General features: G+C 32.6%; 1 protein-coding gene across 1 annotated transcript in view; it reads left to right on the forward strand.

The window, feature by feature from the left end:
* The window catches only part of LOC114342797 (uncharacterized), a 78,837-nt gene extending 63,110 nt beyond the window's left edge, over positions 1-15,727 (forward strand). Inside the window, exon 14 of the mRNA XM_050652434.1 lies at positions 14,927-15,727. Within this exon, the coding sequence (XP_050508391.1) occupies positions 14,927-15,517 (591 nt within the window). The 3' untranslated portion in view covers positions 15,518-15,727. The remainder of the gene's footprint in view (positions 1-14,926) is intronic.
* The last annotated feature ends 1,811 nt before the right edge of the window (positions 15,728-17,538 follow it).

The following is a 17,538-nucleotide window of genomic DNA, read 5'->3' on the forward strand; positions in this document are numbered from 1 at the left end:
GCACACTGTTCTAAGAAGAAGAACAGAAAAACTCAGACAAAATGCTGCTTGCCAAATTGTAGAAGATCAATTTGTAAGGAACACACAAAAACTTAAAGTAATGTAATTACTAGTGTAATTACTGTTATGAAATAGAGGAGGAAGAATCTTGAGTAGATGTATTTATTATCTTTAGATGTGTGCAATACTTTTAACACTTTTCATTTGTGTATTGAATATCTCTTTTGTCTGTTATCATATTATTTTTACTTTTGTTTTGTTAAATTAATAAAAAAATTGGTAAATTAATAGACTTTCCATGATGTTAGTACAACCCATTTTATATTTATACAGGTTGACATTCATTCTTCCTCAAAATAACTCGAATTGGTGTAGGTGAGGGCGACGCTCATACGCGTGCAACCACGTCACAATAGAAGACGCGTGTAACGGCGGGTTAAAGATCCATAAGGAAAAAGGTTTTCCTGTAGTTGGCTGTATACCATATAATACAAAAAAACGAATAAAGTCCTTTATAAAAGGTCTATATTTAAAATCCCTAAAAAGGGCTACATCACAGAACTACTTTTCGATTGGTTGACCAATCATCATCAGTGCTTTCCTAAAATGAATATAACCTTATAAAATGGTGCAAAGGTTTTAAAATTTTGACTACGGTTAAAAAAAGTTGTACGTTATACTCACGTGATCTTGCATGCTAACCACCAAAATATTTGTAATTATGTAATACATGCAAATAAAATTTGTAATATTATATTTTGGTGGTTAGCATGGTAAGGACACGTGAGTAGGTATAACCTACGACTTTTTTTAAACGTAGTCAAAATTTTAAAACCTTTGCATCATTTTATCAGGTTATATTCATTTTAGGAAAGCACTGATGATGACTGGTCAATCAATCTAAAACTAGTTCTGTGATGTAGCCCTTTTTAGGGATTTTAAATATAGACTTTTTATAAAGGACTTTATTTGTTTTTTTTTTTGTATTATATGGTATAGGTACAGCCAACTACAGGAAAACCTTTTTACTTGTGGATCTTTAATAATACATTAACAATAATTTTTCTATTCTCATACTATAATATATCAATTATGATGTCACTACCTGTATCATAATGAACTTCATTAGGATACAGATTTTTAACCAATAGAATCGCGATATGACATTCGCGATAAAGGTAGCACATGCGCAGTAACCAATGGCGAATCAAATACATACTCATTGACAGTTCTCAATATGTAAACAAACTGTCAGACTGACAAACTACTTAATTTGTTTGCGTTACAAAATTAATAAATGAATATATTTTTTTGTGAATGATCATAGAAAAAATAGTGTAAACAACTTGCATTTAATTATCATTATGAAGCTCGTACTCTATACGAAACTCGCCGCTAGGCGGCTCGTTTCTTATCCCTTATACTCGCTTCATAACGACCATCATTAAATGCTCGTCGCATAATATACTATTAAAAACCAGTCTCGTTTTAATTGGCTTTAATAAAAATCGTCTTTTTGTTCTACGAATATTTAACATACCGTATATGAATTTCGCACCAAATAACATTCCAAATACTATAATTGTTTTATTTTTATTTAATAATACAGTAACAAGTATTTTAAAATTAATCTCCTTTTAACAGACTCTAATAAAAACTTATCTTTTTCGGTGTACGAATATTTAACATTCCGTATATGAATTTGGAACCGAATAACATTCCGTATATGCGTTTAGGACCTCGCCGCCTATTGGTTAAAATATGACCGCGTGCTGCAACGAACCAATAGAAAACTCCTAGGTTCCAAATACATAATATACGGAATGTTTAGATGCCAGCGGTGATATGCGCCAACACGGTTGCTCCTACGGTTGTTTTTGGTCGACCGGCACATCGCTGGCATCACATCATTACAGTACAAGTCGACAGAAATATCTGAAACTGCCAAGGTCAGACCGATCGAAATCTTTGGTTACGCGACGTTTGTCAGGTCAAGCCGGTTTCAAAAGTTTTCGGTTTTTTTTTATCTGATTCGCAGTACAATTTTCTTCTGCTTCCTCCTGCGTAAATTTTAAAAGATTGTGTATAATTTCACGAACAATAGCAAACAGAACTATTCACGGTATCCAGAAACATTTAAAAAATAAAAATATAAAACTCCAATATACATAGTATAAGAGCTGTGAGACATTTTTGAGTAGGTATTTTAGGCAACCTGAAAATTTTTCAGGTGACTCTTCTATGATAGCCTAATACAAAAATGCCGGTCTGGCTGGAGGGTAGCGGTTATTTTCCCCAAAAATCCCCCCCAAATTTAAAAAAAGAGTAAAAATTTTTTTACAAAAAAATATCATTGATATGACTTGAAAGTAAATTTAAATATTCAAATATAAAGAAAATAAACAGACAAGGCGATTTGAGGGCGATTTTAACTCTGCAAGATACTTGCATGGGCGCCCCAGGATTATTTTCAGGGGGTGCATCTGAACTTCAGAAGATTTCATCTGAATCTGTACATACTATTAATGAGTATAAAATATACAATTATACATGCATACCTATGTACATTCCTTCCGGACAGGGAGGTGCAATTGTTATTTTGGCAGGGTATTTTTTAATTTTAAATATAAATATTCTAAAAAAGACACGTTTTTTTTGGTGACATTATCCAATTGCCATGTGATCAAACAAATTACGCGTGCATATAAATGAAACCACTATAGGTAAGCAGCAGTGTGAGAAAGAGCTTATACCGATAGCTGTTTGCGTCCTCTGTTGTAGCTGAGCGAGTCCGTTCGCTCGAGAAAAATCACATAACCTGGCGATATCCATGTTGTTGTTTCTCGAAACGTTAGAGTAATTATTATATATTATAGTTTTTCAAGTAACTTTTTCTTAATTAAAGAAAAATAATACGTACTATACAATAGATTTTGCAAATATGATAGAAAAAGACAAATTTATTATTATAAATATATAGGTAGAAAAGTATAAAACTATAAACTAAATTAATTCTGTGTCCGAATCTTGTACTTCTTCTTCAAATTTCTAATTGGAGCTTAAATGTTCATTCTCGTCTTCTTCGTCAGACTCTCCTCGAGACTCAGATTCCTCTTCTACATGATCTGTAAATACTTGTAATATGTATTTAGAATTAATTAAAAATAATATGTGATTAATTAATTAAGTTGCTACGTATTCTCTGTCCTTTTATACAGAGTCGAAGCCTGGACAATCACGGGCGCATCTGAAGAAAGACTTGCCATTGTTGAGATGTGGTGTTATCGAATAATGTAAAAAATATCATGCACACAACACTTAACACACAGGGAAACATTAAGAAAGATGAAAAAGGCAAAATAAGAAATACTCAACACTATGAAGGAAAGAAAAATGAGCTAAAATAAATATACATTCTCTTCTTCTTCATCAGACTCCCCTCGATACTTAGATTCTTCTACCTGATCTGTAAATAGTTGTAATATGTATTTAGAATTAATGAAAAATTAATTAGTGGTTAATTGATTGAGTTGCTACGTATTCTTACTTATATAACCAATGCTTAATACTTTTCCTTATATAACCAATCACATCACGTTTTTTATTTCTTAGTATATGACCAAAGTAGCTCATGTTTCTTTCCTTCATAGTGTTGAGTATTTCTTTTGCCTTTTTCATCTTTCTTAATGTTTCCGTGTTTGTTACGTATTCGATAACTCCACATCTCAACAACGGTAAGTCTTTCTTCAGATGAGCATGTGATTGTCCAGGCTTCGACTCCGTATAAAAGGACGGAGAATACGTAGCAACTAAACTAATTAATGATACAACTATTTACAGATCATGTAGAAGAGGAATCTGAGTCTCGAGGGGAGTCTGACGAAGAGGAAGAGAATGAATATTAAGGCTCAGATGAGGAGTTTGAAGAAGAAGTACAAGACTCGGCCACAGAAATAATTTAGTTTATAGTTTTATACTTTTCTACCTATATATTTATAATAATAAATTTGTCTTTTTCTATCATATTTGAAAAGTCTATTGTAAAATACGTATTATTTTTCTTTAATTAAGAAAAAGTTACTTAAAAAACTATAATATATAATAATTACTCTAACGTTTCGAGAAACAACAACATGGATATGGCCAGGTTATGTGATTTTTCTCCTGCGAACGGACTCGCTCAGCTACAACAGAGGACGCAAACAGCTATCGGTATACGATCTTTCTCACACTGCTGCTGACCTATAGCGCTTTTCATTTATATTCACGCGTAATTTTTTTGATCACCTGACAATTGGAAAATTTCACCAAAAAAAAACCTGTCTTTTTTAGAATATTTATTTTTATTATTAAAAAATACCCTGTCAAATAACAATTGCACCTCCCTGTCCGGAAGGAATGTACATACATAGCTATGCATGTATAGTTGTATATTATATACTTCTTAATAGTATGTACAGATTCAGATGAAATCTTCTGAAGCAGATGCATCCCCTGAAAATAATCCTGGGGCGCCCATGCAAGTATCTTGCAGAGTTAAAATCGCCCTTAAATCGCATGGCCTGTTTATTTTCTTTATATTTGAATATATAAATTTACTTTAAAGTCACGTCAATGATATTTTTTGTAATAACAATTTTTACCCTTTTGTTTAACTTTGGGGGGGATTTTTGGGGAAAATAACCGCTACCCTCCAGCCAGACCGGCATTTTTGTATTAGGCTATCATGGAATAGTCAGCTGAAAAATTTTCAGGTTGCCTAAAATACCTACTCAAAAATGTCTCACAGCTCTTGGACCAACAGGGTTATTGATTAGTGGGGTAAAGCTCAATAGCTCCGCTATAGTAATAGATAGCAATAAAAGTTAATAACAAAAATTTTAGCCACCTTTGAGCAAACACCTTTTTACAAAATTAGTTAGAATGTTACAGGGTGTTTCGATGACACAGTGGCAGACCTAACTTATGTTTTTTTTTTAATGGAACAGTCTAGGGTGGCCCTTAAAAATGAAATTTAACGATTTTTACCTCTCACCCCCTAAAATTGTTCCAATTATGGAGAAACTTAAAAATATAAATTTTTATTGAAATCTGAAAATATTTGAAGGTGGCCCCGGGCCCCTGAGACCCCATGCAATTGAAATTAGTGGTGTACTACGAATTTCTGCTAATAATGTAAAAGATATTAATAATTAATCGCCTATCAGTTACAATTAAGCACAGGAATAAAGAATATTAAAATTGGTGAACAATGATGATGCTAACGTTGGTGCGGTTGACTTCTGAAGGTGAAACCTTACCTAAAAGAGCACGAATCAAAATCATGACTTCTGAACTTTCGTCTTCCCTCGATAAAACCCAGGTATCGTACAAGACAGCCACATTTATTATTAGTGATGTAGTATCCAGTCTTGGTCATGATGAAAGCTCGTTAGTCATCAATAGCAACTGTATTCAGCGCGAGAGAGATATCTCGATTCAAGATTACAACAAAATTAAAAAAATACTTTTTAATTTCTGGACCTGATATTGTTCATTTGGACGGTAAGCTAATGGAGGGCTTAACTTCCAAGAAACATGTAGATCGCCTTTCTGTTGTTGTGTCAAATGTCAATCGTGGATATGAACAGCTGCTGGGTGTTCCAAAATTACACAATGGAACGGGAATTGCCCAGGCAAATGCCATTTTGGAATGTTTGTAGGAATGGGGTGTTGTTCGTGAAGTCACAGCTCTATGTTTAGATACTACTGCATGCGACTCAGGGCCGAAGTCTGGAACTTGTACCATTCTTCAGCATAACTCCAGAAAGGACTTACTTTTTTTAGCCTGCCGCCACCACATTTCGGAACTTATAATTGGATCTGTGTTTGATGAGGTAATGAGTAGTAAATCATATATCCTCCAAATAAGTATTTTCGAAACATTCAAGACAGCTGGGCAATTATAGACAAAAGTACTTTTGAACGGGCTTTCAAAGAAAGGGGTTCGTTTCTATTATCCTGGAGCCATGCAGAGGCGAGATGGATATGGATGTCTAAAGTTATCTATGCTATAAAGATGTGGTTGTTTCACAGCCAATTAATTTTCACAGCTTCGGAGCTGAAGGGAATTGTTCAGCGCTCTTCGCAGTCAGCGCATACTTGAGGGACTAGATACAAGCACCATTAGCTATTGAAGCGCCATTCAATGATTTCGACTTAGGAAACAGCTCCTTAACTACCCGCACCAAAGAAGTGCCATCGTAACGAGCCAAAAACTTCAAAAACACTTATGATATCTATCTGAACATCTCTTTCCGATGAGTCTTTTTGATTCCAGGATACTTCCAGAATCCAAAAGATTAATGGTTGCAGCTATGGAGAATCAAGCTGCTGAACACCCTCTAAAACGTCCTACTGATATGAAATCTTGGGCATTTTTAGAGAGCAAAGGTCTGGAGAAGTTTTTACTGTAAACTCCAAACAATTCTTCAACATGTTTGTACTTCTTGATGACTTTTTAAAAAGAGATCCGGTTTTTCAGAATGGAAAGATGATGAAAGTTTTACGGCAGCTGAAAAGATGGTGAAGAATTTCGTGACGACAAATGATAGGACAGAAAGAGGAGTTGCACTAATTGAAGATCTTAACAAAAACTCACTAATAAGGAAGAACAGTTACAATACCTCTTGCAAGTAGTCGCGGAGCATCGAAACATTTTTCCGGCCTCTATAAAAAGCGAAATCTTGAAAAAAACAGCATAAGAAGTAATTACTGTAGTGAATCTTTCTTATAGGTGTTAAAGATCATAGAAATTATTTATTTTTATTAATAAATTAATAAAATTATTTTATATATCCCATTATTTTATAATGGCAATATACTAACATGAATAACGAATATACGAAACTTCCAGACCCGGGGCCACCTCTAAATATTCACCGATTTTCATGAAATTTCGCACGTTTAAGTTTGATGTATAATGGAACACTTTTGGGGGGTGAGTGGGTGAAATTTCAAAATTTAAATTTTCTCACATATGTTAACGGCCACCCTATAGGAACACCCTATATTTTATTTTATATTCGAAATCCTGTTAACTTCTCCATCACAAAAATATAAAGGTTTGTAATGTTATACAGGGTATTTACAAAGTTATAACCAATTTTGTATGAAAATCGTAACAAGTTCAACTCTCTGTATAAATAAAAATAAGCACAACAGCAATGGTTTATTAATGCCATATTTTTTTGTTTATTGTCAAAATTTTTAAGAATTATTGCTATTGCTAATTTTCTTTATATCAAATACATGGTGAGTCAAAACGCAAGTACATTATTGAAAAGTAACATTAATGTACTTTAATTTTTATATAACATCCCTATGCCCAAATTTATTAGTTTTCGAGATATTTTCATTTTTCAGATCAAATTATTTTAGGTGTTTAAATTTATCTAAATTTTAAGTAAGCCATGACTGAATTGACAATTGAAGATTACCGATTATCAATCCGGTAATCAATGTAACATTGTAGCAAATAAAGAAATAAAAATAATTTATTAGTAATACATTTTACAAACAAAAACACAACCACTACAAGCAACATTTTTGAAACAATTAAAAACTATCTTTTTATGTAAATGCAACAAATAAACAAAGAAAATTAGTAATAAATTTTACAAAAAACACACAAACACAAAATACAATATTTTGTGAAGACAATTAAACACTACTTTTGTATGTAAATGTAACAATGTAACAAATAAAGAACGAAACATAATTTATCAGTAATACATTTTGCAAAAAAACATGTTTGAAAAAATTAGAAGCTACTTTTAATAAAATATTTTTAATATTTAATTACATAGGGTGTTCAAAATTATCTCCTAACACATTTATGTACGCCTAAAAACGATCATTGAATGAGCTTCTTACTCTACGGAGCATTTGTAAATTAACACATCGAAATACACTTTGTATTCTATTTTTCATCTCATCCCTTGTTGTTGGAGGTATTTTTTAACGTAACCCCAAAAAAATCAGTCCAGTTTATTATATTCTGTTGATTTGGGTGGCCACGCTACTGGTCCATTGAAAAATGAAAATATCTCGAAAACTAATAAATTTATCTAACTATTATAGGGAACGTTATCTAAAAATTAAAGTACGGTAATGGTACTTTTTAATAGTGATATAAAATATAGGGTGTTCCATTTAAAATTACTGAGAAAATAATGTACTTGCGTTTTGACTCACCCTGTATTTGATATAAAGAAAATTAGCAATATCGACCATTCTTGAAAATTTTGACAATACTTTAAAAAATATGCCATTAATAAACCATTGTTGTTTTGCTTATTTTTATTTATACAGGGAGTTGAACTTGTTACGATTTTCATATAAAATTGGTTATAACTTTGTAAATACCCTGTATAACATAACAATGTTTTTGTGATGGAGAAGTTAACAGGATTTCGAATTTAAAATAAAATATAGGGTGTTCCATTTAAAAAAACATAAGTTTGGTCTGCCACTGTGTTATCGAACACCTTGTAACATTCTAACTAATTTTTTAATGTGAAGCTCAAAGGTGACTAAAATTTTTGTTAGTAACTTTTATTGCTATCTATTACTATTGGCGAGGAACCGCAAAGTGGGCGACGCCTGGTGGCGAAATTGAAAAGCATCAACTCAAGGAAAACATTGACTTTGCCATTAACTTGTGTACATATTTGCGGTCAGTTTATGTTGTAATTAACAATAATTTCGACTTAAAAAAACTATTGCAGTGTTCCTCAGTATTCATTCCTATTATACTCTACGTAATGACCTAAATTAACCAATGCCAAATCACACATTTTGTTAATTTAACGTTTGTATTAAACGTAGTATTTTTTAATGTTTAAGCGACTGCAAAATTAAATAAATGAATAAAATGTAGTATATATTATGTACATAGAATGTACATTGTTATGAAAAATATCCCGATCACTTCGTAATTTCCAGAACACAATTATTATAAAATAAATTCACCTACTTAGTTTCCAAGTTTCCAGTTTTTATTTAATTAAAAATTGTTATCTGTCGGTGTAAAATAAACTGTAGTGCACCTATTAATTAAATTAAAAACAAGATTAGAAATCCTAAGATAGATTAATAATTTTTAGAACGCTGTGTGATTATCGGGGGCCAGATTTTTTTATGAAAAAAAGGTAAAAACAAATCAGTAGTTAGCATCAAATTTTAATGAATGCATACAGATTAAACATAATTTTGAGTCGTCTTTAACTTATAAGATGTCTTAGTTGCAAAACTTAGTGGTTACTTTGGCAAAACACTCCTGTAAATGATTTTAATTTAAAGTTTTAGAACTGTGAATTCAAATGACAAAATGAATTGTTTTCCTAGCGTTGTCGTCCATCTTTGAAATTTTGAGCGCCCTCTGTTGGAATTTAATTTTGCGAATAGCGGAGCTATTGAGCTTTACCCTACTAATCAATCACCCTGTATACAAGACTTTAATAAGACCGGGTTTTATATCGCGGGCTGAAACGTGGACCTTATCGCAAAATGATGAAAGACATCTTGGTATTTTTGAGAGAAAAATTCTTGAAAGATTTTTGGGGCCGTAAATGAAAATGGGTTATGTCGAAGATACAACTTTGCATCAAACAAGAAAAGCCACTGGCAAAGACCTACATGGAAGGTTCAGTCTGGAGTTATTAGACCTTTTAAACGGAGTAATGCCAGAGAATGTAATCCAGGCCTAGAGGACTACAATATATCTGAAAAGGGCTCAGTGGAATAGGCCAAAAGCTCAGGTGTTTAGCGACACATATCTCTTCTTTTTTGATAATCAAAATCTCTGTATATACTTTAGTTATAGAATAATATTCATTCTACGACATATTTCAGACATGCGATTCAATGTATGAAGGATAGCGCCAATGCAAACTAAATGAAAATTTGACAACGTTTCCGCTCTTCACGGCAATGACCCAGTGGCGTAGCTGAAGATTGGGGGGCCCCCGCGACAATTTTTGTGGGCCCCCGTATTATAAACATAACTACAACGAATAACAGTATAACTACTAAAATATGTGTAAATGACAATGTTTGTCCTTTCTTTAATAAGTCTTCATCAGTAAGTGTTTTTCTGAATAGACATGAAAACACCTATTATATACGTCTCTTAATACGGCAAACGTATTAGCGTTGATTGAAATATTAATACGGTATTAATATTTCAATCAACGGTATTAGTAAGTTGTTGCAATATTAGAACTAAATTTACATTGAAAACATGAACTTTTTGCTACGTACAAAGTATTTTTTCGTGGCAGCTGAGCCCATTGTAAAATTTTTTATACGTTTTATTGGTTTATTTTTAAATTCCGGTATAATACCCCCCTTCTTCTGCTATTCCTGGTGCTTCTGCTAAAGTTTCGGAAAACGAATTTCTCATTTCTCAAAGATTATTACCGGAAAATAAAACTAATAGTAGGGGAGGAAAGTATGCTAAATTTGCAGTTACTCGAGCGTTATGGGAACTTATTGGGTTGTGAAGATTAGGTTCTAAAACCAAAAAAGGTTAAGTAAAGTTTTGCATTTAAATGGGGGCTTTCCATTTTTTAATTTAATTTTCCATTTTCAACAATCGTTTTTTTCTGATTAAATGTCTCGAATAAGAGTTACTTATTTTTACGTAAGGAATCCAAAATCTACAATAAAGAATTGGGGCTCCTATTTAATATTTTAAAGTAACCCCCTCCGTGGGGGGTCGTGTTTGGCGTCATTCGATAGATTTTTCAAACATATTGAATAAGTGTATTTTTCAGTTTTTCGATGTGATGTTTATATCGCGAAATATCGCGTGCTTCCTATTTAAATTTTTAAATTACCCCCACCCCTCTTCGTGTCGGGTCAAGTTTGGTATCATTCGATAGATTTTTAAAAAATAATGAAAACGTATTTTTTAGTTTTTCGGTCTGACGTTTATTTCTCGAAATATTCGCTTTTTTCTTGTGCAACTTTGTGGCTCACCCATTTCCTTACGCCCCGCTCAAATCGTCAGATTTTTGAAATATACACTGTTTTGCATATACTTAACTTACCTTATCTTAATCTGACGATTTAGAGTTTTTCTAAGAATATATTTTTTTTTCGGTCCCCCCTTAACGAACTCCCCTGTATTAAGATCTAATATAATGGAAGTGGTACATTTACAGGGAACAAGGTTTCTCCCCATGTCATATTCTGACGCGCTCGAGTAACTGCAAAAATCCCCGCTTGGGCTCCCCTACCATAAGCTGATCATGTTTTGAAATATCTTGAGTGGTATCAGTTTCTTGAGCCTGCAAATTTATCACTTCATTTTGTATTTGGGGGCTCAAGTAATTTGTTTTAAGTTATTGTTTCTATCGATTAATTTAGCTAAAACAGGATCATATTTAGCTAGTAAAAGAACCACCGACAAAAAAATTACCTTTTTGGGATTCACTTTCATCTAAACTACCAATATGTCCACTAAACGCTAAATTGCACTCTGAAAGAGTAAGAGTTACGTCAACTACCTGCTTCATTACTTCCTTCCAAATTCCCTATTTTGATGGTTATTAGGGAAATATATTTGGATCTCCTTTAAAAAAAGTAGCAGTATTAAGCTTGAAGGCTTTAAGGGGCCCCTCCTAACGTCGGGGCCCCCCGCCTTGCGGGCCCTGCGGGCCTGTCAGCTACGCCACTGGAACGACCGTGAAAGGTATTATTAAGCAGGTACTTGTAGAGGATTATCGTTGTTAACTTCTGTGGAAGGTGTCGGCCGGTATGCGCTCGACCGTTTTGCGCCCTTACCTCAAAACGGCTGGTTTGCGCTCTAACACTTTCTTAATGGAGATGTATTGGCTGTGAGTTTCGACGGTAGCGCTATCTCGCGGTTTGAAACTTATACTTTTCTGATAAAATTTATGTATGTGAAATATACAAAACGAGAAAAATAGATACTTATCTAGAAAGACACAAATTATGAACTGAAATATTATTGTAACCTGATTACTAAACGAATACACAGAATTAATAGTAAAATTAATTATGTTTTTTTATTTTATTCATTATAATTTTAATATTTAATATATAAGTTCGTGCGACTGGATGACTGCTTACGCAAGAGACCATAAAGGTTACCTCTGTTTATTTTTGTGTGCTTACTGCTTTGCTTATTAAAATTTGTAATTTGTATGAATTGTAATTTGTTTGAATTCTATCAAAATGGATATTAAACAGTATACTGGATTCAAGTCTTATTTCCCATGATATCCAATTTCAATCAGCAACACCAAAAAAGGAAAGGATTTAGTTGATACAGGACATGTACGCAATGTTTCCGAATATAATAACTACATCCAGTACTGTTATATTCAATATTTTTACATGAATCAATACAAGAGCTGCAATATCTTGTTTTCTTTTTTGAAAAATCTATATTACCCGCCATTTCAGTTTGTGAAGTTTATCAAATGCACAAAACAAAACTGCCAACTGCCACTAACACAGCGTTGCCACATTTTATTTAGAAAATCTACTGTAAGTTTAGCTTACTAAAATCTACTTATCAAAAACTAAAATATACTATAAAACTTTATTAATATATTTGTATATAATTTAGGACTTTTTATAATAAAAATAACAGCTGACTAACTAGAAATTTTTTTTATTTAGCTAATGCCTCGACAACTAATGGGCATTGGCATGGTGATGGTACAGTGGATTTTACCAATTAGGTAGCTAGTGTTATATGTAGTGTGTGTGTTGAGTAAGTGTCTTGTTACTTTGCAAAGTCGATGTCATTGTCTTTGCAGAGACGCTAATTATATCCGAACGTCTGCGGTCCCTCCGATGGGTACCGATCACACAAGGATAGAAACTATTTTCATTTATTAATTTAAAATAAACGAAAAATTCTCTACCCTGGTGAGATTCGAGTTCACGACCATTCGGACCTTTCGATCCAAAGGTAGGCGCTCTTACCACTGAGCCACAGAGGGAGTTTAACTAGAAATTAATACGACTGTTTGTAAACAAAAACCAAACTTTTTTATATTTTAACTGGGGAACAAAATGACCAACTATAATTAATTTTTATCAGTTTCATATTTAATATTTTGTATATAATATTTTGTCATCCACTGATTTTAACATCTGCATGTCTGGATCACATTCTTCAAACAATTATTTCGCATTTTACATTAGAAACACGCAAACACAACATTTGTTGTTTTGCAAATATTTTAGTTTTCCATCGTTAGCTTCTAACAGGCTCACCGAATACCAGAACTCTTCAATAACACCTGAAATAGGTACTGATTGCACTGCTACTTGAAATCTGTAAGTTTGTTACACCAGAATCTAGTTTCATTTCTGTTTAATATTCATCATCTACGTCCTGGGGCTAGATTCCGTGCACTGTAGATATCTACACTTCGCTTTCTATCGATGTCAATTGTCGTGAAAATATTTGAATTTTTAGCTTTAATTGAATTATTTTCTAGTTTTGCTAGTTGATGCTGAAGTGACACTTAGTAAAACAAGAAAATATTTGAATTAAAACTAAAAATTCAAATATATTGACATTGATAGAAAGCGGTCGGCGGTGTTAGCGATTGTACACAGAATCCCACCCCTGAATCTTATTTTCGGTAATGACATTGGGACATTGTAACAAAATGTCTAAGAATTAATTTAGAAATGGGGTAAATACTATTAAAAAGCAAATTTTATTTTAGTCATAAGAAAATGTTGAAATATACCAAAAATCTACTAAAAAATATTGCCTACTAGAATTTTTTAAAAATTATAAAAAATCTACCAAAAAAGTAGAAATCTACTAAATGTGGCAACGCTGCACTACCAGCGCTGGTGAAAACCGTCAAATCCCCTCTCCTCTACCCATGGCGCGCCATTTAAATTTATCAGATAAATGCACAAAACTGCCACTAACAGCGCTGGCGAAAGCTGTCAAATCCCCTCTACCCATCGGCTCATGGCCAATAGCTAATTATTTTCTTATATCGACCGTTTTGCGCTCTCTTGTAATCGACATTTAATTTTATTCTACCATAACGATCAGGTAACGGTTAGGCTAGTAAAATTAGTTTTAAAAAATCATAAAACTATAAAAAATGGATATAGTCTAGATTCTAGATGATGTGCACAGCAATTGGAAGGTGGAAACACAAAAAAATCTTATGTATGTCTTTGTACTAACTTTATAATGCTAAAAAAATCACGGCTTTTAGATTTCAATGCCTATTTTTTTTATAATTCTCATTATAGAAACACATATAGAAACATGGATAATTTTGTTTTAATTACGTGCTTGTAGCCTGTAGATATAGTAAAAATTGCGATAAGCTTTTATTTTAACATTTAAATTTAATTTAATATCTCACTGAAGTATGTGGTTCTTGATAATATTACGAAAATTAATGTCTAAAGACGGAAATACCCGAAAGTTAAGTTAGGACCGAAGGGTTGGGTCTTCCTCCTTCCCCACAGATTTTGAGTCAGGTAGGTTCACCAGACTATTATTGTAGAATGAAATTAAAATTATATTGCAAGAGAGCGCAAATCGGCCGATTAAGGAAACTATAGTAGTTAGATATTTCTATTATGAAAATTGCAAAGCGCAAACCGGTCGATTTCAGGTAAGGGCGCAAAACGGTCGAGCGCAAACCGGCCGTATTCCTGTGGAACACCAAAAGAGGATTTATTTATGATAATTCACAGAATTGCAAGCCCGCTTCCAATATACAACCACACTGATTCTAACATTTGAAAAGCAGTGTACCTATATGTATATGAATTACAAAGTTTTAAGATTTTTATATTTTACGCTAAAGATAAAAATTATAATCGATAATTTAATCTAATCATCATTAATTTTATTTTACAGCCAGTTGAAGAAACGGATCCCCTCCAAATGGTTGAAGTTGTGGATGAGGAAGCAGCAGACAAATCAAAGGAAGCAAAAGTTAAAGATGAGGACGATGACAAAAAAGGAGATAAAAAGGACAAGAGTAGTAAAGAGGACAAGAGCAGTAAAGAGGACAAGAGCAGTAAAGAGGACAAGAGCAGTAAAGAGGACAAGAGCAGTAAAGAGGACAACAGTAGTAAAGAGGACAACAGCAGTAAAGAAGAAAAAAGTGATGAAGAGGTTAAAAGTGATGAAAATGTAAAAAACAAAGAAAAAGAAAGTGAAGAGGAAAAAAGTGATGAAGAGGTTAAAAGTGATGAAAATGTAAAAAACAAAGAAAAAGAAGTTAGTCGTACAAATGGGATGACAAATGGCAATAAAGATGAAAAATCGTCTTCGAAGGCAGAGAAACATCCCGCCTCTCCACTTTCTGTAGACAGCGACGGAGAGCGGCCTATCAAAAAGGCAAAAATTGTTATAGAGCGATCTTCAGAAATAGATAAGATGGTGAAGACAATCGGTGTTGTGAACGGTACATCTGACGAATCTGAAAAAGAAGTGGAAAACTAAACAAAGTTGCATGCGGAAGTGAGGTAATTTGTGGCAGACATAATTGTAACAAGGACGATCCAGTTTGTTTTTGTATGTTTTGTACCTCGCAAGCAATCGTAAGAGTTTAGTTTAGCTGTAGAGGTTACAATAATAGAATTAAGTCTCTTTGCTATTAAATTTTATTTATAATCTTTCGTTATGAAAATAGATGTTTTATACTGAGTATAATTTTTTATTTGAATTCATTGCACAGAAGGAAGAATACATTTAAAGAAATATGACAGATATAAAAGGCAGTAAAATACTTTGACAGTGATTGAATATACGTGAATTCTAGAAGTTGGACTTTTTTCATGTGCGTTGTGATATAAAAAACGTCATAAAAAACTGGTACAACTCTTATAACCGAAAATCGTGTTTTTCAAGTTGTTTAAGTTGGTCTTGTCACAATGTCATTATAATTTCTAGTACAACGTTGCCAGTTCAACGAAAATATTATATCAAACCAGATAAAGCAGCTCTGTGCGACAGTCCGCAAGTTTTTAGTTGATACAGGGTGGGGCATTAGTGTGACAAAGTCCAATTACTCGTTTGTCATAAGAGATACGAAAAAAAGTTAGGTAAAAGTTGGGACACACATAGTACCGCAATTTAAAAATATTTTCAAATATACAGGGGCGTACGTATTGACAGCGTGACGCAAACTTATGTTTTTTTAAATGGAACACCCTGTATATTTTTACATTTTTGGATTCTTAATGTTTTCTTTCTTAAAATATATGTTTTTTTAATATTATATGGGGTAGTTTAAAAGTTAATTACGTTTTTTTTGTTAATTTCGTAGCAACATCTACACCCTGTAGAATTGTAGTGATTTGACATTAAATTTTCTATTTATATTCAAACGATTTTTAATATAGTCTACTACTGTTAATCATTAACAGTATAGCGAAATGTTTAATTTTAGTATACATGGTGGGTCGAAACTCGGAATGAGTATTTTCTGAGTTTTCTTAAATGAAACACCCTGTATTTTAGTATTGTAATGAAATGATATTTTATGGTACTTTTATATTTCTTAAGCATTCCGTATACCTAAGTGCTATAATTTCTAAGTTATTCGTGATTTTTTAAGTCAAACATTAATTGCAACAAAAATTACGTGAAATTTTATTAGGTGGCCGTGAAAATATCCATTCAAAAATAATTTTTAATTTTTCGAAAAAAAATATATAATCCAGCCTGATCCTTAATTTATTAATATTGCATGATATATCCAAATACATTAGTAGTTAAGGTTTTGCCACAAAATTTGCTTAAACATTTGACATTATACTATTTATATAGTTCCAGTTGATTTGTTACCATTACTAATATTAATTTTTCTAATGAGGAACTGATTAAAATGGCTTTGTGCTAGGAGAGTATAACAAAAATGAGCTACTTGCAATAAAAATTTATCATCAGCAATTCCCTGATAGACGACAACCAAAAAGAGAAACTTTTGAAAGTATACTAAAACGGTTTCAACAGACTAGATATATAGATTGTAAGAACGGTTGTACTAATATGCAGATCCTCAGTGACGCTAAGGATTACATTTAATTCCTGTTTTCTTCACTTAGTTTCCTGTTTTTGTTCGATCAGATTAATCATAATCTAAGTGTCCAGTCCGTTGAAACCGTTCTAGTATATTTTTAAACGTTCATCTACTTAGTTGTCGTCTATCAGCGAATTTCTGATGAAAAATTCTTATTGCTAGTAGCACATTTTTGTTATACTCCATTAGCACAAAAATCTTATCAGTTCCTCATTAGAAAAATTCATATTAGTAATAAACTAATAAGAATTAGCTCAAAGCAACTGGAACTATAAAAATAGTATAATGTCAAATTTTTAAGGAAATTTAGTGTCATAGCTAGTGTGACCAACTCCAATTTAGTCGAATTCGGGACAAGACTGAAAAAAATACCTAAAATCCGGGACTTTGCAATGAAAATCGGGCCATTTTTTTTTAAATATAAAACTTTAATATCATC

This window comes from Diabrotica virgifera, chromosome 5 (genome assembly GCF_917563875.1).
Source record: "Diabrotica virgifera virgifera chromosome 5, PGI_DIABVI_V3a".
NCBI lineage: Eukaryota > Metazoa > Arthropoda > Insecta > Coleoptera > Chrysomelidae > Diabrotica > Diabrotica virgifera.